Below are 23,240 nucleotides of genomic sequence, written 5' to 3'. Positions count from 1 at the left end.
TATTCTTAATAGAGCCCATGACTAAAAAAGATAATCAGTATTTGGAAACTTTAAGGTAGACCCCAAAAAAATCACTTTTAAGTCATCATTTTTACCTATTCAGTGCTCTTTGCAGTTCTACAAGTGATAAAGTTAGTCAGTAATCAATAAGTCAAAAAAGGCTCACAATAAGGTACAAGATAAACCTGGCCTTTATTTACCACTTTTACTGATAGTGGCTAGTTCAATATACTAAATAACTTGAAAAGCCTTAACACTGAGCTTCTAATCATTGCAGAATTAGTCCATGAATTCTAACTGTAGACGTCTCCTGTGAGAAATTACCCACAACCATTGAGCCAGGTTAGAATTCTAGAGAAGGCAAGCCACACATAACACCTTCTAAAACATCACCAAACAAACAGACACAAAGTCAGGTATTAGATAGTACATATTCAGTTATGTCACTTCAGTTTTTCATGCTCATTATGTAAAGTAGGGGATACATTACTACACATAGATTATCCAACTGGAATACTGAATCCACAGAACAGGCAGACTAAGTGTAACAATCCTCAGCCAGTTAGCACTTCTTTCTTTTCCTCCGTTCCTTCACCTGCTCATCTGCCCACCCTTACTTATAAGGAATATATTTATATAATATAATCCTCAACTTTCACATCTTGCTTTTCCACTCAGCATAAAGCAAAGGTAAACATACAAATTGTAAAATTAAATCCACAAGTCTTTTCTTAATATTGTACACAAATACTGTATTTGGAAAGCATAGGCCATAGAAGCAAAAAGCACTGAAAAAGCTAAACCTTTAAAAGCACAGAAATCCCCTCTGAGGTGCTCCCAATACGAACCTGTAATTATTACACAGTGATGGGGCCACAGGGAGACACACTTTACCTTGGGATCCAGCTTGGAGAAGGGACTAGACTTGCCTCCCCAGCTGCTCATCTCCATGATATTCTCAAAGTCTTCTTTCGTCAAATAATAGGCATCCATAAGGGCAACAACTTCTTGTACTCCTTCTACCCCTTGTGAGGCCAAGGGCTGTACAAGAGCATCCCGTATATGTGATAGATAATCCATATTTACAGTCCTTTTGCTGGAGTAAGTTCTTAAACCAAAACAGAAGACACATTGTGGTCAATAGCGAACTACCACCAATTCAAGTCACAGTGTGCATACCAACAGCTACTGAGGTGGGAGTTCAAACCACTTTTAATACTGCACCATGGCCGAAACCAGTTTGGCTCAGTGGATAGAGTGTCGGTCTGCGGACTGAAAGGTCCCAGGTTAGATTCCGGTCAAGGGCATGTACATTGGTTGCGGGCATATCCCCGGTAGGGGGTGTGCAAGAGGCAGTTGGTCGATGTTTCTCTCTCATCGACGTTTCTAGCTCTCTATCCCCCTCTCCTCCTCTCTGTAAAAAATCAATAAAATATATATTTTTTAAAAATACTGCACCATGGAATGCCTACCATTTCACAGCTGGTGTAGGGAAAGCCTAGTGCTACCCCAGCAGGGTCATGTATAGACACCAACATGCTCAAAGGGAATTTTTTACTTACCTGCATCAGAGAATGCAAACCACAAATGAAGGTTCTGCTTCCACCCTACTCTTTAAGGCCCAGGCAACAACAGTGTTTCTACGTGCTCATACTTCTTACAGCCAACAGCGCCCCTAAAAGTCAGTGAGACTTCCTACCTAAAGCGCCACTACCACTTCCTAAGAAGGGTCTGAAAAACCTTTTGCTCTCTGGATGTAGCATTCAAAATTCTATATGAAAGCTACCTTCACATTTCTTGACACAGTGACTCTGAAACTTTTAGTTCTAGAGCAGGGTTTTCACCAAATCTAATAATCTGCCAAGAATGGCCCTGCAGTCTGGCCCGGGAAAGACAGGGAAGCTGTCTCCAACCGGCTGGGAACTAGAATGGTATCACAAAAAGGCTGTTTTTCTATTTAAACACTGTCGCTTAAAGACAGAAAATAGCTGAACAAAACAGGATTTCCAATGTCGCCAACCTAAATCTTCCAACCCAGCTGCCGCCATCTTCAAACCAGGCAACTATCTTTCTATGTGTACTTCAAACAAGAGCCCCTCAAACGCTGTTGGCTCCAGGACCCACACTAAAATCAGAAAGAAAATGAAAAATCCTTTTAAAAACTGCCTATGCCCCTAGCTGGTTTGGCTCAGCGAATAGTGTCAGCCTGTGGACTGAAGGGACCCAGGTTTGATTCTAGCCAAGAGCACACTGGCATCCACAAGGGAACGGGTTGCGGGCTTGATCCCCAGTGCGGGTGTGCAGGAGTCAGCCGATCAATGATTCTCTCTCATCATTGATGTTTCTCTCTCTCTCTCTCTCTCTCTCTCTCTCTCTCTCTCTCTCACACACTCACACACACACACACACACACACACACACACACACACCTTACTCAGGAGCATTTATCTAGTTAGCAATAAAATCAAAACTAAAATAAAAATCTCTTGACTAATGCTATCTTTACTAGATAAAGGCTAAATACATTGCACTGATTAAATACCAAAATGGAGTTTTGCCACTTACCTGAGACTCATGTGCAATGCTAGATCCTGCACAAGACGATCGTGTCTGCCGGTGGACGAGTGCTTTCCCAGCCAGCTTGGGAAGGTGGGAAACTGAGTCATGTAGCCCCGCATTAACTCTCCGGGAAGAACACTGGCATAAATGGCCTGGGGAAATCAAGGGCAGGCACAATTTAAACTCAGTCAACGTGGCTTCCTGAGCTTCCACGCAGTCTTTGGAAATGAAGCACCAATGTCCCACATTCCTAATTCCAGGCCAGTCGGGCCCTTTCCCGCTCTGATCTGTGGGCGTGGAAAACTTACCCAGAGAAAACAACCGGTTATGGTAAACGCCTTGGTCCCAAACACATATGGCCCTAAGAGATCATCTTGCCAACTCAGCCTCCTCAACCATCTGATCTCATGACACCATTCCCTGTGGATGCCAATGTCAGAGAGGTACATGCCGGTCTTTAACATAAGCTATTGACAGCACAGGTGGACCAAAGCATGGAAAACCTAACACTGTGGAATCAAGCAAACGGAGACTAGTGAACAGGGGTGTCCTTAAATATCTTCTGTATCCAGGGTTTCACTTTTAAAGCTGGAATTATACATACATTTTATATCCTGCTTTATTCTAATAACTAATTTTTTCATATTAGTTCATCTTTACAAATAATTTCAAAGGTGGCATAATATTCTAGTCAAGAGATTTTACCATAATTCATCATTCTCCTAATGCTAGACAGAGAGAGTCTCCAATTTTTTTGCTTTTGGAACTAATGCTTTCGGGAATATTTTTGTAAATTAAGCTTTTTCTGTGTTTAAAAATACTTCTTTAAGGTAAATTCTCAAAAGCACAAGAATTGGGTTAAAAAAAAAAAAAAGGAACACTTTTAAAACTTAAAAGAATTCTTTATATCCAGAATGAGTCCTGGTTTTTTTGTTTTCAAACAATGTGTGGTAGGGTTCAGAGAAAAGTAGACCATCAGAAGTCCCTTGTTTATTACTGTATAAATAATAATACTGTATAAATATGCAAAACTCAAACAAGAACAAGTACTCTTAATTATGAATGTTGGCCAAATTCTATTTTGAGTAAAAGATATCGACTGAAGTAAAGTACCAATATACAGCTGCCTCTTTAGCAAGAAGAAAATGAGAATCCACGTATTAGAAAGTGGCTCAGATCTCCCCTGGCTGCAGTTCGAGGAAAAGCCACTAGGAACCATCTGCGAGAGCCACGAATGGCAAAAAAAAGAAATGTTCTTAAGATAAAACAGAGCAAATGTAACGTTTTTTAAAAATATTTTTATTGATTTCAGAGAGGAAGGGAGAGAAAAAGAGAGCGAGAGAGAAACATAAATGATGAGAGAATCATTGATTCTCCTGCACGTCCCCTACTGGGGATGGAGCCCACAACCCGGGCACGTGCCCTTGACTGGAATTGAACCCGGAACCCTTCAGTCCACAGGCCGATGCTCTCTAGCCAATGAGCCAAACCAGCCAGGATGAGCAAATGAAACTTTTGATACATCTTAGTTAAGACCAAAATCTAATGATCCTAATTTCCATATGTCCATTTACATAAAACCATTCTGACACACTGAAAAATAAGGCCAGATTAAGAAACAGACAATATGTGACCATAGAGTTTTGGTCTCTACCAGATGGTATTTTTGCCATAAGAGCCACTGTGTTTTTCTGGTATTTCAAATAACTGCAGGAGCTGACCGCTGTTTTGTTCTAACTGAAGCAGAGCCTGCGTGCGCTTTAAGAAGAGCACTGTGCTTACCTGTGTGGGCAGAAGACTCCAGTTCTGCTTACTCCGGATCTGCCGGTCCACCAGGTCACCGTCACATATGCTGTCTGCTGCTCTGCTTAAAAGCATCAAGTGCTTCTTCATGTCCCCGCTGCAGGATAGACACCAGTCTGGATTACACCACTGTGTACACTCCCCTCCCCTCCCTCTCAGCTACCTGGCCTTCGCAGGGTTAGGGAGGTACCAATTCTAACCCTCACCAGCTCTGAACACTCACCCCGCAGCTACAGGCTTCACGTGTAGGTAGTTCTCCTGGACAAAGAGGGGCGCTATTGAATAATCATGAAAAAAGAGATCGGATTTGTCCACAAGTGACATATGAGCAGTCTCCTCTCCAGCTGCAAACACCTTCCGGGCAACATCAAATGGGCCCTAAAAAGAAAGGGCCAACATGCAAATGCTGACGAGACAAAGTGGTGGCAAAGATGTGGAGCGGCAGCAACTCTCATGCATGGCTTCCCTTTGAAAGACAGTTTGGTGGTTTATTACAAAACTAATAAGCAAACTGTGGTACATCCAGACATGGAATGTTATTTAGCACTAAGAAGAAATGAGCTATCAAGCCATGAAAAGACATGGAGGAACCCTAAATGCATACTACCGAGTGAAAGAGCCAATATGAAAAGGCTACACAGTATGATTCCAACTACATAATATTCCAAAAAGGTGAAACTATGAAGATAGTAAAAAGATGGGTGATTTCCAGGGTGGAAAATGCAGAACAGAGGATTTTTAGTATGCTTCCATGGCAGATACACGTTATTAAACATTTTTCTAAACCCACAAAATGTACAACACTAATGTGAAGTATGGGTTTGGGTAATAATGACGTGTCAATGCAGGTTCATCAGGTAAACAAACGTATCGCTCTGATGGGGGATGCTGACAGTGGAGGAAGTTGTTCGTATTTGGGGACAGGAGGTTGTGGAAAATCTCTGTACTTTGTTCAATTTAGCTGTGAGCCAAAAACTGCTGTAAACATTTTTATTAATATTTTTAAAGGAAGGGGGGAAATACTGCTTAATTATTGTTCTAATAAATTCTAAATAGTGACTAGATGAAATAGAACACTGAGATCAGTGATAAGACCTCTAATTTCAGGAAGGTTATTAAATCATTAAAAACACGAATGAAATCCACACATCAAGGACTGTGAAAAAGCCACTTTGTAATTATTGATGCCTAATTATAATTTAAAACTTCCCCTTTTCAAAATTTACAATACACATTGACAGTCCTTGAAAAGCATTTCATTTGAATTAGAAACACTTTTAATAGCTGTCTGTATCTCTTATAAACATCCATAGGTTCTATAGGCGTGTCAAGGAACTACAGCCCAACCAGAATTAAGTAAGAAATGGAAAGTCACTCTACCAGTTTGATGTCCTTTTTGGCTCTCTGAGAGTCAGCCTTGGCCTGGTCATAGGTTAACGCCTTGCTTCGTGCACACCACATGCTCAAGTTGTGTAAAACCTAAGAGAATTGCAAATAAGACAGTCATGTGGGACAAAACTGCCACTCCTACCCAGCCAGTGTGTCTCAGTGGTTGAGCATTGACCTATGAACTAGGAGGTCACAGTTCGATTCCTGGTCAGGGCACAGGCCCACTCCCCAGCAACGGGTGTGGAGGAGGCAGCCAATCAATGATTCTTCATTAATGTTTCTCTCTCTCCCCTTTCCTTCCCTCTCTGAAATCAATAAAAATATATTCCACTCCCCCTCCTCAAACAGCTTACGGCATTAATTCAAAAGAATTCTCAATTCTCATATAATATATATTAAATTTACCTGTCTGATATCTTGATTGGATCCCAAAATTATTTCATTCATAGCTGGAGGAGGAATTTTCAAACCCTCCTTAAATGCAATCGACATCATAGCACCCTAAAATTGACAAAGGAGAATCTTCAATGATTTTTTTAAACTTATAATAATCAGATATTTAAAAAATATTTATCAGGTACTTTTAAAGTTGACCTTTATATAAATAAGATATTGTAATGGGGAAAAAATTCCAAACAACATACCTTAATCTGTTCAACCCGAGGTCTTTGAAAACGAAGATCAAAACAATAATGAACCAAAGAGCGAATTTTAGGATGATTTCTATCATTGCACATACAAATAATGGGAATTTTTGTATGTTTTATCAGGCCAATTAGTTCCTAAAAGGCAAATTTGCAACACAAAAATAATTATTAAAAAAAAAAATACTACACAATGAATGCATTTTCAGTTTTAAAAACCACCTCAGCAACATGCTTGAATTGCCATAGATACCACATGATAATATTTAGTTCTTTGTATTTTTTGTGGAAAAAAACACACTAAAATCCCAAAGTAAATCCCAGCCAGCGTGGCTCAGTGACTGAGTGTCCACCTATGAACCAGGAGGTCAAGGTTCAATTTCAGGTCAGGGTTGTGGGCTAGTTCCCCAGGGCGGGGCCTACTACAGGCAGCCAATCAATGATTCTCTCTCATCACTGATGTTTCTATCTCTATACCCCTCTCCCTTCCTCTCTGAAATCAATAAAAATATATTTAAAATAGATAAATACCAAGAGGAGAACTGCAAAAATGCAATGCTTTCATTACCTGAATTCCTCCCCTGTCCTCATTGCCCGCCATGCCGTCTACCTCATCCATGATGAGGGCGTGTTTCATGCTCACTGCAGAGGCTGCTCCACCTGGCCAACAGGGAGAAGCAGTGGGAAGGGTCAGAAACAAAGGAACAGTTGTTCATCAAACACTGCTGCTTTAAAAGCAATTATATCTCACATTTGAAACTGATAACAACACATGGTACAAAATTCAAACAGGACCAGAGAAGGCAGTGAGCAGAGATCCTACCCCCGACCCTGGCCACCAAGGGCACCCAACTTCCCTCTCCAGGGCAAACAGTATGAACAGACTCCTTATATCCTTTCAGAGATATGCTGTACATGTTAAAATGTATGCAGAAAAATATGCACCTTGGTTTGGTCATCTTATATATTTGTGTGTTCTGTTCCTTACCTGAAGATATAGACCACCACACTTTTCAAGGCTGTTTAATAATGTTCCATTTTACACATCTATCATAATTTACTTACCTATTAATAAAATGTGAAGTTGCTTTCAATCTTTTGCTGTCATTAATCACACTAATGAATATCCCTATGTATGACATTTTGCTTATACACAAATATTAATAGTTTTAGGGTTTCTGGGTTAAAGGACGCGGGTAATTTAATTTTGAGAAACACTGCCAGATTGCTCTGCTGAGCAGTACCAATTTACACTACCTCCAGCAATGTACTGAGCAGGGTGCCCAGTACATAGTAGTAGTTACTACACATTTCCCAAGCAAGTTCTTTTTCACAATGTCTTTACTGTTGAAAGTAGCAAGAAATCCGGTGACCTGCAATATACCACCGGTTCTAAACATGCACTGTGCAGTCCATACTGGGCATCTCACTGTCCCTCTCTGGCCGTACTGGAACACAGCGGTGCCTTCTCACTGTCTCCCCCTCCCCTCCCACTCTTGTCTGAAATAACCCCTTGAAACCACAAATGACTCTCTCTCTCATTCTTCGAGGCCCTGCAAACAAATATCCCCTTTTACTGCCAGTTTCCCCCCAAAACCTCAAACACAATCACTTCTTCATCTAAAGGTCTCTATCACCTCACTCTTTTTTCTTGTCCTCTTCACAGGATTCACCTGTGAATCCGCTAAAATCATAAGCAAAATACACAAACATGTACATGTATGCACTTACCACATTCTCAGACATTTCTAAGATCTAAAATAAAAGGTAACTATTGTCCTATCAGAGGTACATCAGAGGCTTTTCTTATTCTCTCATTGGCCCCAGGATTGAGCAGGGTGCCCAGTACATAGTTGTGGTTACTACACATTGAAATAAACTTGTTTTTCTTGCTTAACCAAAGAAAAAAGCTGAAAAAGCCACATACTTGAATAAAAGCCTTTGATGCTGGTATTATTCAGTGACTCAGCAACAACATCCTTTAAACTGTTCTTACTCCGAGTATCACTTGCATTCAGCTCCACGTAGCTATATCCCAATTCCTAATCAAAACATTGGAAACCATTACTATCACAAGGCAAATTAATATTTCCCCACCCTGAAAAAATAAGAGTTAAGGAAAAAAGAGGGAAGGAAAAAAAAATCACAGAAGGAAAGAGGGGTAAAAAAAAATAAAGTGTGATAATAGCAGGCAATGAGGTTAACTATTGATATAATACACCTCGCAATGAGTTTAAAACATCATATTCATACATACCACACACACACACACACACACACACACACACACACACATAAACACACATTTAATTTTAAAAATTCTGCTGACAAGTCATTAACCTGGAAGAATATATCCAAATAACCAATTTTTTTTTAATTGATTTTTCACAGAGAGGAAGGGAGAGAGCTAGAGAGCTAGAAACATCGATGAGAGAGAAACATCGACCAGCTGCCTCTTGCACACCAGCGTACATGCCCTTGACCAGAATCGAACCCGGGACCCTTCAGTCCGCAGACCGACGCTCTACCGCTGAGCCAAACCAGTTTTGGACAAATAACCAATTTTACTGTTTGCTTCTTAAAGAATTAAGTATAACCATCCCAAGATTTCAATATCAAATATACAATTAATCTATTATAAGATGCCAAAAATTAGTTCTTGACTTCAAGATAAATAATAAAGTTAAATAATTCTTTGTAAAATTCTATTATAACTGTCCTCTGAATAAAAATCAAGTTATCGTTCATTTCCCAAAGTTAATCATTATCTTGATCATAAGCCTTGAAAAATTCCTTAATTCCCAAAAAGGGTAGTGACAATAGTAAAGGGAGAAAAAGAGTCATGTTTGCTATTGGAGAGACTTGGGGGGGAAATATATTTCTTTGGTTTTAAATGTTTAGATTAGAAAATACATAGTTATTATACCTGTTAAAATTTATGCTCTCGTCCCCACAACAAAGATCAAAAGAAACCACCAGCTTATGGGAGAGGGCGGAGAAACCCAGCAATAAATTTCAAGTTTAAAGTCCTTCATTCTATCATTCTGATACTATTTCATGTATCATTTCATAGCCTTCTGATATGCATAAGCTGTGGTTTGCTCTACCACACTGTCTAGATACAGCAGCCAGAGAGACACAAAGCAAAGGCAGGATACCATATGCCTGGGTGCACACCGGGCCACCACCCTCCTCTCTCATAAGCCCATTCCCATTTGTCACATGAAAATGGTAACAGTACACAAAATTCTTAGGAGGGTTTATAAGATACCTTCCTAAGAATTTTGCGTACTATTACATTGTGTCTAAAGACTATTTATATTATCTATAAAGTATTACAGTAAATAGCACCTATAATTATAATGACAAATACTTAAAAAAAATATGAAAATTAACAAATATCCCCAAAACCAAAGGAAATTCTAAAGGTTTAACTTCAGGAAAGTATATGCACAGCAGGTTAAAATACATACACACCACACACACACACACAAGCGCACACATCCCCTACAGATGCCCACTCCCGCGTTACTCTCCAGCTGAACGACAAGAGAACACCCACCTGACAAACCAGAGACGCCGTGGTTGTTTTGCCAACACCTGGAGGGCCTGAGAGCAATGCCGCTTTAAAGCTGGAGCCGTCGTCTTTACCGGCAAATTTACCAAACTTTGCTGTTAGGAAGAAAGAAGTTCCAGAGTGTTAGCTATATTAGCCAATAGAAATTCAGGACTAATTGTGCATGAACTTAGCATGGAGAGCAGTCCTCCAGTTTAATTCTAAATTTGCAGAATATTTCCTACAAAGCATAGTTTTCACAGCACTTAGAAAAAGTTCTACTCCCTTTAAAATAAAGAACTAAAACTCATTAACTTGAAAACTCTGATTAGAAACAATACTTTTATGATTCCCTTTGCTAAAAAGCACAGGTCATGGAGCAGATTACCGGGCTCCAACCCTAACTCCAACTACCCTCAGCTCCACCACTCACCAGCTGGGAGGACTTGGGAAGCATCCCTCTGGCCTGTTGCCTCCTTTATAAAATGAGGGTGACAACAGAAATGTGCCTGGTTGGGATGCCAAGGGATGAATGTGTCCACCCAGAGCCTGGCATGCCTCCATAAATGTTACCAAGCACAATCGGTTTACATAATCACAAAAAGGAAAAATGAACCAAAGATGCTGTGCCTTCAACTATCCTGCACAGAATTCCTCCTCCCTGTATGGCACGGGTGCCTGACACACACAGGGTCTCATACATCCTCACACAGTGGCTAAGCGAGACTTGAATCTCCGGCAGGCTTGGGAAAAGCCTGCATCTTCTCTAGGCACACAAAGCACTATCTTCCCCTTTAGGGCAGACTGCATGTGGTTTTGGAAAGAGAGCCAACTTAAATTTAACCTTGTATCATTACAATTACATTATGTGATACAAATAAAATAAATCGGCATCCTCGGCCAATGTCTACTGACCACACACATTAATAGCTCAGTCACCACTTTGACGATGACATTACTGGGATGCTCACTAAACTTTGCTTTCTTATTTCTTACACAATATCCTCCAGGGCTGAGGTTGAAGCTCAAGAAAACACTACCCACGTTTGTGACCTGAAACCTCTCAACTCCAATAACATTTTAGGCATTAATTGTATATTGTGGTGTTCATATTCCATGACAAATACATGGTGAGCAAACACAGAACCTAGAGAAGCTAGGACTATCCGGCCTACCAAAAGCAAGGTTTGTAGGCTGCCTAATCTACAACTGTGCCTCTATTTGCACCTTTCCCCCAATCTCCTTGGTCTTGTTCGCATAACCTTCAGATCTTGGTACATGTACCCTTTCCCACCTAACACTCACCTTCACCTAAGTAACTCCTACTTGGTTTCCACGTCATAGCTTAGATACCCGTTCCTCCAGGCATGAGAGCACACATCCCCATCCCTGACTACACACCTCCATCCCCTGAACACCTACACTTACCCCTATAACAATACTTAGCATGTTACACTGTAATTGCTGGTTCCTCTGTCTGTCTCCCCCACTGACTGAGCTCCTTGAGGGCTGTGCTTCGTTCACAGCACACCTCTGGAGACTAGAGCAGCACCTGGGTTCAGAGCAGGCTCTCAATAAATGCTTGCTGAGATGAATGAACCGACTACTGCACTCCCTCACATATGCGCAGCTGAGCAATGACATGGTGACAGACACACAGAAACGAATGAAGCTGTAAATCACCGTGTCTCCTATCTTCGGACGGACTCTTGTGCCAGTTCTGGAGCCAGCGTAGGAGTTTGTTGGCACAGCTCTGGTCACCTTGCTGTCCAATTATGGTCTTGAGCGAGGTTGGCTTGTATTTATCCACCCAGAGCAAATGTGCCACCTTATTTTCACTGCTGCCATCAGCCACGTTCCCGGCCCAGCTGTCACCATCTGTCTCCGCGGCCACCTGCTTCTTGAAGTCCAGGCCTCTCGGAAGCACACTGGCTTCCTTCTTCACTGCCGTCACAGAGCTGTCCTTTCTGGGAGTCCGTTGTCTCTTTTTGGATTCTGAGTCCTTCTTACTTGGACTACTTTTTCTTTTTCCTTGGTGGTTTTTTTGGGGTGTTCTTTGTAATTTGGACTTTTCTCTATTCATCTTAAAAATTGGAAAAGTGAGGGGAAAAGAAAGCCGGTGAGATAAAGAATTTCTATCCCGCTCCATGTGCTCCAGAGGACAATCTGATGTTTCCACATAAAACACCCAACCTGGTTTGTCTTCACAGTGGGTCCCACTGTTTATGGAAATCATTACCTTCCAAACTTTATAAAAATTAATAATACCCTGAAAAGTACCCACATGCAGTTTTTAAAAATGAGAACTTTATTTTAATAATCCAGTATCAGTTTGGGAGAAAAAAAAACAAAAACAAACAAAAAAAAACGGGTAAAGGATTAAGATATCTTTGTTTCAGTTTTCTAATTAGTTAAAAGTTAATGCCTCCAAGCATTATGTAAGGTGAAATGCTCCATTCAGAGAAATCAAACACCATGTGATTTCACTCATATGTGGTATCTCATGACAAAATAAACCAACAAACAAAATAGAAACAGACTGTGGATAGAGAACAGACAGACAACTGTCAGAGGGGAGGAAGGTTGCAAGACTAAGTGAAAAAGGTGAAAGGATTAATTAAAGAAAAACCTCACAGGCACAGACAACAGCACAGTGGTTACCTTGAGGGGGAGGAAGGTGGGGAGATGGAAGAAAAGAGGTACACGGGAGATAAACGGTGATGGAAGGAGACTTGACTTGGAACGGCAAGCACACAATACAATATACAGATGATGTCTTATAGACTATATCTGAACCTATATTATTTTATTAACCAATGTCACCTCAATAAATTCAATAAGAAAAAAAAAAAGCCCTGGCCGGTGGCTCAGTTGGTTGGAGCATTTCCTGTTCACCAAAAGTTTCAGGTTTGATTCCCGGTCAGGGCATATACCTAGGTTGAGAGTTCAATCCCATGTTGGGGCACATACAGGAAGCAACCAATTGATGTTCCTCTCTCACGTTGTTGTTTCTCTCTCTCCTCTCCCCCTCCCCGCCCTTCTTCTCTGGAAAACAATTGAAGCATGTCTTCAGGTGAGGATTAATAAATAAATAATAAAAACTTAAAAAGCTAATGCCTCCAAATAACTGTGTCTGGAGTCAGATGAATGTAAGACTTATTGGGAGATCACTAAGCTATATAAATGTCTAACTATCATACCATACACCTGAAACTAATATTAGAATGTCAACTGTAATTGAAAAATAAAACTTTTAAACAGTTAAATACCTCCACAAAACCTATACACAAAATGTTCACAGCATTACTATATTATATAGACATATATTATTTTATAGTATACAAAAAAAATGGAAATAATCCAAATGTCCACCAACTGATGAATGGATAAACAAAATGTCCAATAGCCACACAATGGAATGTTAATCACTAATGAAAAGGAGTGAAGTAATGGTACATACTTCAGGGTAGGTGGACCTTGAAAATATTATGCTAAGTGAAAGAAACGAGACACAAAGGGCTACATACTGCATGATTCCTTTCAATGAAATGTCCAGAATAGGCAAATCCACAGGCACAGAAAGGAGAGTGGTGGTGGCCAGCGGGTGGATATGAGGATCAACTGCAAATGGGTACAGGGTTTTTTCAGGGAGTGATGAAAATGTTCTAGAATTAGACTGTAGTGATGGTGGCACAACCTTGTGAATATACTAAGGTCCACTCATTTATATAGTTTAAAAGGGTGAATTGTGTAGTGTGTGAATAATGTCCAAATAATCAATTTTGTGGTGTAAATAATAAAAAAGAAAAAAATTAGTGCCATATATATTTTTTTTTAATTGATTTTTTTAAAGAGGAAGAGAGAGGGATAAAGAGTTAGCAACATCGATGAGAGAGAATCATCAATCAGCTGCCTCTTACACACCCCCTACTGGGGATGTGCCCGCAACCAAGGTACATACCCTTAACCGGAATCAAACCCGGGACCTTTCAGTCCGCAGGTGGATGCTCTATCCACTGAGCCAAACCGGTTTCGGCAAATAAGTGCCTCTTTACCAGTGAGTGGATACTAAAATTAGTGGGTGAATGTTTGAGGAGAAACAGATATTAGCATAGTCTTAAAGTATCTCCCCAATTCATTTGTCAGTTACAAAGGGGAAACAGTCACTTTACTAGTAGAGAAACCCAGCAGACATTGATTTAACCAAGTAATCAAGATTATTATCACACACAAAAAAAGATTATCACCACCAATTATAAGAGATATCACATGATGTAGTATCATGCATTGTAAAAGACACAATATTACTTCTTGCCAAAAATGCATAACCTCAAACTAATCATAAGAAAACATCAAAGAAATGCTTTTTTTTTTTTTTTTTTTGTAGAATGGCTCCTCCAGGAATGACAAAAGAACTGTCATAGACTGGAGGAGACTAAGACACAACAACTAAACTCAATGTGGAATTCCTGGAACAGAAAAAAAGACAACGGGAGGAAACGCGAAGTTTGAATAACATGTGTGGTTTAGTTAGTGTCATGGCATCATTGTTAATTTCCTGGTTTTGATAACTGCTATGGTTACGTAAGTTTTTGATATTAGGGAACACTGAGTGAAGGGCCAATACAAATCATTCCCCAAGATTTTTCTAACTGGAATAAATGGCAGAACACCTTGCATTTGAGTAACAGAGCTGGGGACATTAAACTTGGCCTACCAGCACCCCTGAGTGCCGCACTTGGCAAAGGCCTGTAAGCTTGGGAATGAACGAGGCTAACCCCAGGAGAAGCAGGAACCGAAAGGGCCCTGAGAGCACTCCAGTCTCCACCCGTAATCCTCCACCAGGCCACCTACCCATAGCTTAGTTATGTAGGCCAACACTTTTCCCTTTTTGCTAAAGCTATAATAATACGGGCTGGGTTTCTATCATAACTGAAAAAGTTCTAATAGTTTTAATTAAAATTTAATTTATCATATTGATAACTATATAGTATCTTTAAAGAACTTTTAAGCAATAACCTCTGCCCAAAGTCATTGCAAGAATGTAAAAAGTATGGAAAGTTTAATAAGTAGATATGACTAAGTGCAATACACTGTCCTCCCTCTTTCCTCATATTCCTTTAAAAAAGATAAGGAAGCTCTAGCCAGTTTTGCTCAGTGGATAGTGTCAGCCTAAGGACTGCAGAACCTCGAGTTCAATTCTGGTCACGGGGACATACATTGGTTGCTCGATCCACGGACATATGCAGAAAGCAACCAATCAATGCGTCTCTCTCACATCGATGCTCCCCTCTGTCTCCCCCCTCCTTTCCACTCTCTCTACAAAGATCAATGGAAAAATGTCTTTGGGTGAGAATTAATAACAACAAAAACGTTAAGGAAATGCATCAAAGAAGATATCCTAAAGCAGAGTCCACCGGCTCAAAAGGCATTAAGGTAGGACCATTTGCAGTAGAGGGGAAGTTACTCTTTCAGCCAACAGGCCTGCAGCCACCCAAGAAATGTCTCTGAAACAGGAACACTGCTACAAATCAACCTAAATCAAGTTCGTTTTATACAAACCTCAGCTTCAACTGCTATTTCATATTTAGACTTCTTGCCTGGCATAGTTCGAATCAGATCCAATAGGCCATCCTCATCAATAATTTTTGTCCCCAAAGCTGCTGCCTAGTGATTAAAAAGGCAAACCATTAAAAACTTGTATTCTAACCATTACTTTCTGCTAAAAAGAAAAGAGAAAGATCTGGGCCTCTGAATTGGTGAAAAACCACACTTGTAAATTAGATAATACTGGAATTATTTTTTTAACCAATCGTCATAAAAAAAGTACCACTAAAATGGAAGAAAATGACAAATATGTCCCAAAGACTAAGTGGGTGCCTGAAGGGTCCCAGCACCACTGCTCCACCCTAGAAAGGCAGTCACCGGCCCTAAGCCCAGCTCTCCCCCCTCCCCCAGGATCGGCTTGTCTGGTAGACACTTTCCCCCACTGCCTCCCTACGAACAGAACTCCAGTGTATCCATCTCCAAGTGATAAACTAGGATTGGTCTAAGGCCATCAGGAAAGTGCTCGCCTTCCAACCTTGTTTACAGTAGTGAATGGCCATGTAACGGCTCTGGCCGATGAGATTTAAGTGGGCTTTTACAAGAGGTGTTTCTGGGGAAACTCTGGTAAGGCCAGTCACAGCTGAATGACATCTTGCCACCGATCCCTTCTTTCTGCCTTGAATGTGGACTTGAATGCCTAGAACTGTAGCCATCTTGCAACACAGGGCAACATGCATAATGTTTAAGGTTAACAAAATAAGGATGAAAGAAGTGGAAAATGGAAACTGCCTGGCTAATTACTGAGCTGCTGAACCATCCCAGCAGCTGCCTACCTCTGGACTTCTTGTTACATAAGAAAATAAGCAATTTGTTTGAGTAAAGATAGGTGGAGTATTCTGTGACTTGGGAGCTAAAGACAATCACACTTCCAGAGTTCCAATAAAAAATTTAAGTGGCATACATAAGAATACTTAGGACTAAAAAAAAGAAGAAAAGTAAGGAAGAAAACTGCATTTGCTTCTATCTTCAAATAAGATTTAAACTGGAATACTATACTGGAAAAGTCAAATAAACAGGAACTGTGGCTTCATTTGGAAAAGAAAAATCCTGGGATCAAAGCCAACACTTCCATGGAGAAGAAATAACAGGAAAGAAATTACTTCTCCATTTTTTCTCCTTAACTCTGTGTAAAGGGCATTACTACAAATGGTCATATCACAGCCTGCCAAAGCCAGCAGACTGGCTCACTGTGCTGAGAACGCAGCAGCACCCACCTTGTCACTCTTAGACTGCCCGCTATCACGACCCATGACTAGGTAGTTGGTTTTCTTGCTGACGTTCCCTGTTACTTTTCCTCCATAACGTTCAATTAGAGACTTGGCTTCATCTCTTTCAATGGACTCCAGCACTCCTGTGATTACAAATGTGAGGCCTTCCAAGCAATTTTCAGCTCCCTAAAAACCAAAATGTTCAAGCAGAGAGGAAATTATATGGTAGCTTTCCAAAGAAATATTTGGCATCAAAACTGCACGAAGTTGATTTTTCTCATTTGACATCATAAATAATCTCAGCATGGAAAAAATTCCCGGAAATTTACAGCAAATAAGCAGAAACTGAAATTCAATCCTAAGAAATTCTTATGTAGGCTAACACTTAACAAACTTATAAAACCAACAATGAAAAAAATACATTCAATACAGTAAGTAGAGCTTATTAAAATTAGACAATCATACTGTTTTCATTATTATGTTTAATATTTAAACTACTAGTGAACTAGGTATAGCTTTAAGTAAACAGCTAGATGCAACACCCACAGAAACTCCTGCTGTTGTTAAGAAAGAAAAGCTTCAATTCTGAAAGCTAAACAAGTTTGAGCTGCTGCACTTCTCTCTGGCTGCTTATCCTGTGATACAATAGTAAATCTAACAAACTATATATAACTTAATGGCAAGATATCTCTCAGCTGGAAAGATAACTTGATAATATAAAAGACACTGGCCAAAGCAAGCTGGATGGAGGAGACATTTAATCTTAACTGGAACTGTGTATAGCTATAGACATTTTTTTATTTTTACAATGGTTCAATAAAAAGATATAAACATGCAAAATGAAAATTATGTAAACCATTCTCTTTGAATAGAGAATTAAACACAGTCTTAAAACAGGTTTGAAAAGAAGCTAAACAAAATCAAAGACTAGCACAATACAAGTTCAATCTTTCACCATCCAGGTAAAGAATCTTTTTCAGGGGGAAAAGAATAGATCTGAATCAACCTGGGGGAGAAAAGGTTTAACTAACATCTCAAGGTCCCTTCAAGCCCTATGATTCTACGATTAAAATTAACTTGTGAACACTGCAAGTACTCAAACACCTTTCAAAAAATAACCTTATAAAATTCGACATACAAGCCCCTCTCCCACACCCCAATCTTCTATATCTCCTGAACTATCTATCACTCTTTGTGGCTGTGGGTATCTTTTTACCTGTCCAACCCCAGCAGGTCTAGCCTCCCTACCAAACTCTTCCATCCAGAGCTCTCACTGCAGGACCAGCAAACCACCAATATCCTCAACTCTTCTCCAACTTTGCCCCCATGGGCTTATCTTCCCTGAAACCTGACTGTCCCCCATCCCCCTAGAACACCACTTTGCGTAAAGTTCTCTCAAGCAGAGGCTTTCATACACTTTATACAAGAGGCAAGACTAGCACATATATCACAACTAACCTATATAATAAAAGGCTAATATGCAAATTGTCCCCTCGGGAGTTCAACTGATCAGGAGTTCGACCACTCGCTATGATGTGCGCTGACAACCAGGGAGCAGTGCAGAATGAAGGAAGGCCTTAGCTGGCAGTCAGAAAAGGAAGGTCCTGATCGGCCCTAATCTCCGGCCAGGCCTAGGACCCTACCTGTGCACAAATTTTGTGCACCAGCCTCTAGTAGGTAAATAATAATTTACTTACAATCTCTTTCCTGAGTTAGACCATGAGTATCATGAAGGCAGTCTTGTAACTGCTGGATGCCTCAACGCCAAGCCCCTGGGGTTAACTTGTAGCTCACTGAAATTTTTCTAAGTATCAAGCAGTGACTCATAATGGGAATAAATAAATACCTCTAATTAGTAACTATGGTGACTGTGGCTTTTCTGTTAACTTAAATTATCAATTCTCTGTGCTGTAAAAACATAGTGAACACATACACTGACCCACCGACCCACCGACCAGAGGCCTGACAGGACGCTATGCCTTCATAGCGTTCTCACCTTTGGTATTTCTTTGGAGCCCAGAGCTTTGGGACCTTCTCGATTTAAGAAACTTCGATAAGCTTGATAATTAGTGCGTCTCTTTTCAGAATCTTCAGGACTTACAGACTTTAAGGATAGAGAAAGGAAATTGAACAAAGTCATGCAAAATTTATGTAGCATTAAAAATACATATTCATAAATAAGCATTGGTCCTGAAATTCACACTTTTAGCTACCCGGTTCTCTCCAATTTACACATGCCTGGATTGTAAACATCTCTGCACGAGACTTTGTCAAACCTTTCCACTCTTTCCAAAGGCACACATCTTAGGGCAGGTTAGGTGCATAAGCCTGCCTCTAGTCAAAAATAAAAAATAAAAAAATAAAAGGAGTGTATTTTATTTCAGATGCATGTGAATTTTACAATTCTATTTCACAATATATCCATGTAAACTGGTTACACAAGAAGACATCCTATGTATATCCTATGGCTTTGCACTCCCCTGAAACAGCCTAAATGGCTTATACACCTGAGGATATAAACACTACAGTTTGAGAATGGCTTCATAGAAACAGCTGGCTGTAACAAGGAGCAAATTTTACTCCAAAGAGCAGACACATTCTATATGCCACCACTCTTCCTTCTAGGTTTAATCTCTCCTATTCTAATTCAGGAGACCTTACACTGAGTATGTCTATCTCAGAAAATCATGGGGAAATTTTTCAAACTATATCCCTCAGACTCACACTTAAGTTTCTAATTCAGAGATATGGAAAATGGCGTCAGCATGTGTATTTGTAGAAAAAACATTCTAGATAATTCTGATTTTAAAACCACTATAAAATAGTCACTGTTGTTTTTTCTACTCCCAGTTTCACATTATTTTTAATTTGTAAGCTACCTCAAATACCTCTGAGAGTAGACAAAAATATTACTTCAATACAAATAAGTGATTTAATCAATAAAGTACCGTATGTATTTTCCGGCGTATAAGACGACTTTTGAAACGAAAAAAGTCAACCGAAAATCGGGGGCAAAAGACCAAAATTGGACAAAAATTACCTGCAGATCTTGACGGCAAAGTAAGTCTTTTCTTTGAAGTGGGGGGTAGTCTTATATAATACATCAAATATAGGCCTAAACCTATGTTTTAACTGTAAAATTAGGGGGTCATCTTATATGCCAGAGAATAAGGTAAGCTGCTTTTGGTTATAAAATAAGTAAGCCATTATAGATTGGTCCTGGACCCTAACTCTACATTTTAACAGTTCTCAAATGTTGGTGTGCATACCTATGAGAAGCTTATTAAAATACACCTGCTCAGAGAGAGAGAGAAACATTGATGAGAGAGAAAAATCAACATTGATCCTGCCACACACTCCCCTCCCCCAACTAGGGATAAAGCCAACTACTGGGCATGTGCCCTGATTGGGAAATGAACTGGCGAATTCCTGATACATAGGTAAATATTCAACCACTGAGTCACACTGGCCAGGCTAGCTGAATTTATTAAATAGATGTTCTGAAAACTGCTTAAGTTCTCTAAGTCATTTCTATCCCAACTTTGAGAAATACAGTAAAGAGGAAAATATCACTTGAAGATTTCTTCTCCTTTAATAAAAATAAACAAGCCTCTGTAAATTGAACATAGCTAGAGTGCCTGAAGAAATACATTCACCCACCAGATAAGCATTTAGTGAAGAAAAATCTGAGACCAAAAAGTTCATTGTTCCCTTAAGCGTATTTATGAGCACTGACCACAAACAAAAAAAGCATCTTGAAATCATCATTGTTTCACTGTTCTGCACTAAAAAAATGGTAACGAGCAGTTAAAATAGGCAATATTCTACTTTTAATTCTAAGTGCCTAGAAGGCTTGAAGGAATGTGGCTTCTCATTATGAATCAAAGGGCATTTCAAATTGGAGATGAAAACACAGAAAACTTTTAAAAACCATTCTGCATTATTTCACCCTTTTCTTTCCTTTGAAAATGATTGCAGTATCTCAACATTGTTATACAAGAGCAAAAAAAAAGGAGTACATTCAGGACAAATACAAATAATTATTTTAATAAGTGCCAGGCATTGTTCTAAATGGTTTTATCTATTAATTCATTATTATCCCTATTTTACAAATGAGGAATCCAAGCAGAAAAAGGGCAAGTAGCCAGACCAAGATCACACATCTGCTCGGAGGCAGCGCTATGATCTGAAACTGGCTCATGTCGGAGCCACCATGTTATACTGCATTTTTTGGCCTCAGAAGTCCCAAGTTCAAACTGGCTCTGTAACCCACCAGCTGGATAATCTTATAAAATTACTTAAATGCTGTCATCCTGTTTACTTGTCTTTAGATATTGAATGCTCAGTGGCTTAAGCGTTGTCACATGCACCAAAAGGTCACAGGTTCAATCCCAGGTAAGGTCACGTACAGGAGGCAGCCAATCGATGTATCTCTCTCTCTCTCTTTTTCTCCCCCCCCCACCCTTTCTTCTAAAAATAAATTTTTTTTAAGTTGAATATTAAAAATAAATATCTCACAAGGTTATTGTGAAGATTACATATGTTTTAGCACCATATCTGATACACAATAGCATTCTGCAAATATCGGCTAATTTAGCTAAATAAGTAACCTATGACCTGCAGCAGCATCTAAATAAGCTAGTTTCTTTAAAGTGCCATAATGACTTACAAAGTTAGAAAACTTGAAAATAATCAAATCCAGATCAACACATAGCCCCAACATGATACACTTTTGAAAGTTCTACCTCTTTTTTAGCAGGAGAACTTTTGATTTTCTTAGGACTTTTCATATCTCCTTTCAATTCAAAGGCATTTTCTTTTCTTTTCAAGGATGTAGGCTCCTTTTCTTTAGAAGACCTCTCTTCCTTCTTTTTCAAAAGTGTCAGCTTGGAACTAGGTTTAGGAGAAGTTGTTTCTCCTCTTTTGTGAACTGAAGGCTTGGAATGTTGCGGAGATTCTTTTGAACTTTCACATTTAATTTGCTTCTTAGGACTGCAGTTCTTTCTTTCATCCAAAAATTGTTCTGTTTTTACTAGGAAAACAGAAAAGACTGTGATTGTTGTTTTTTGGAAAATGATACCCAATAACAAGATTATTTTTTCATTTTTCTACTGAGTAATCTTAGTGGTACACAATGTCATAGGTGATTTCATAATGTTTACATTATGATTTTAGTTCTTCATATAGCACACTTATTAAAAATTACTTCTTTGTATAACCAGTTCAAATTAAGGAATGTTTTTAAATACAAATTACTCATTAACTGAAATATGATAAACTACATCTAAGAACATGGGTTTTATTCCACAAATAATCTTCAGTGGTCTGAAATTTACCTTGAGAAAACTTACTAAAATATGGCACATAAAAATTCTGTAAGATGGTCTTGAAAACCACAAATCCTAAGAGATTTCAAAACTAAAAGTTACTATATGAACAGATTTACTTATAGGATTAAGACCATTTATACTAGCAGATGGTTACATATCAGAACCACTAAAAAATAAAACCTTTGGGCAGTCAGCAGAAGAGCTTCTGACGACCTAACAACGACCAGTCAACTCTGAGCTGGAAATATCTAGTTCTCTGTCTTCACATACTGAAGTCCACAGGTGGCACTACACTTGGAGATTAACATGCAGCCAAGAGCTGTGAACTTTCTCAAAACGATCACAGAGCAGACAGGCACTCTGACTAACTCATACCAAAACAGCTTCCCAAGTATCTAAGTAGACCTCGCTCCAATATTCCTATGAATGTCTACTTAACAGTTACTGAATAAAATGTTTAAACAAAGTTACCATAAATTTTCTTCTATAAAGATAAATATTCCAGCTTATATTTTTTTCTGCTAGTAATTACCTTTCAAAGGACATTTATGTTTTTCTGCTTTATTTAAATTGGCGTGGACAGATGAAAACGTTTCTCTCTCTTCTGGGTCCTTTAAAGCCTAAGAAAATTTTTAAAGTGTCAAATGTGAAAAATGATAAGAAAACTATTACCACAAAATATGTTGTTAAAATTGACCAGTTTTAAATTTAAGTTTTAATTTTAAGATCAAGGGCCATCTTCTAAAGTAGCAGGACAATACAATGAATTCTGATTCATTCATTCACAAAATTTCTGGGGCAAATGAAGCATACTTTCCTTCTTTTAATTTTACAGATGAGAAAACAGATGAAAAGGGTATATAAAGCATATTCTATAAAAAAGTATCCCAATTCTTCCAAATTTGTAAGCCTCGAAATGAAAGCCTTATTTCTGCTTTTCGTCTCAATTCTCAAATTGTTAGCATTATGCGTTAAAAACTAAAATATAAACAATCTAAAGCTCAAAAGAGAAAAAAAAAATCCATTCTCTTTCCACTGCTTCCTCAGAACTTCCTTTACAAAGAGATCACAAATTAGAGTGTGTGACCCAGTTGTTGTTTTTTTAATAATTATAATTTGAATGTCTTTAGATGTACTAAATAAA

The 23,240-nt window shown here is 39.1% G+C and overlaps 1 protein-coding gene across 7 annotated transcripts in view; it reads right to left on the bottom strand.

Moving 5' to 3' along the window:
- The window catches only part of RFC1 (replication factor C subunit 1), a 66,617-nt gene that overhangs the window by 2,523 nt on the left and 40,854 nt on the right, over positions 1-23,240 (bottom strand). For 3 of the 7 annotated variants that reach the window (XM_036418495.2, XM_036418536.2, XM_036418526.2), the window contains 16 exons: positions 22,629-22,716; positions 21,512-21,798; positions 18,763-18,870; positions 16,773-16,952; positions 15,514-15,618; positions 11,635-12,034; positions 9,958-10,067; positions 8,323-8,437; positions 6,964-7,055; positions 6,396-6,533; positions 6,157-6,252; positions 5,743-5,841; positions 4,586-4,740; positions 4,342-4,459; positions 2,566-2,711; positions 895-1,108 (listed from right to left, as the gene is read on the bottom strand). In XM_036418495.2, the coding sequence (XP_036274388.1) occupies positions 895-1,108; positions 2,566-2,711; positions 4,342-4,459; positions 4,586-4,740; positions 5,743-5,841; positions 6,157-6,252; positions 6,396-6,533; positions 6,964-7,055; positions 8,323-8,437; positions 9,958-10,067; positions 11,635-12,034; positions 15,514-15,618; positions 16,773-16,952; positions 18,763-18,870; positions 21,512-21,798; positions 22,629-22,716 (2,451 nt within the window). The remainder of the gene's footprint in view (positions 1-894; positions 1,109-2,565; positions 2,712-4,341; positions 4,460-4,585; positions 4,741-5,742; positions 5,842-6,156; positions 6,253-6,395; positions 6,534-6,963; positions 7,056-8,322; positions 8,438-9,957; positions 10,068-11,634; positions 12,035-15,513; positions 15,619-16,772; positions 16,953-18,762; positions 18,871-21,511; positions 21,799-22,628; positions 22,717-23,240) is intronic. The other 4 variants (XR_006740108.1, XM_045573382.1, XM_045573378.1 and 1 more) reach the window with 4 other exon arrangements.

The sequence above is a fragment of the Pipistrellus kuhlii genome, unplaced genomic scaffold, assembly GCF_014108245.1.
Source record: "Pipistrellus kuhlii isolate mPipKuh1 unplaced genomic scaffold, mPipKuh1.p scaffold_m20_p_1, whole genome shotgun sequence".
Lineage (NCBI taxonomy): Eukaryota > Metazoa > Chordata > Mammalia > Chiroptera > Vespertilionidae > Pipistrellus > Pipistrellus kuhlii.
The sequence above is the reverse complement of the archived record's forward strand: the minus strand, read 5'-3'. Positions and strand labels throughout refer to the sequence as shown.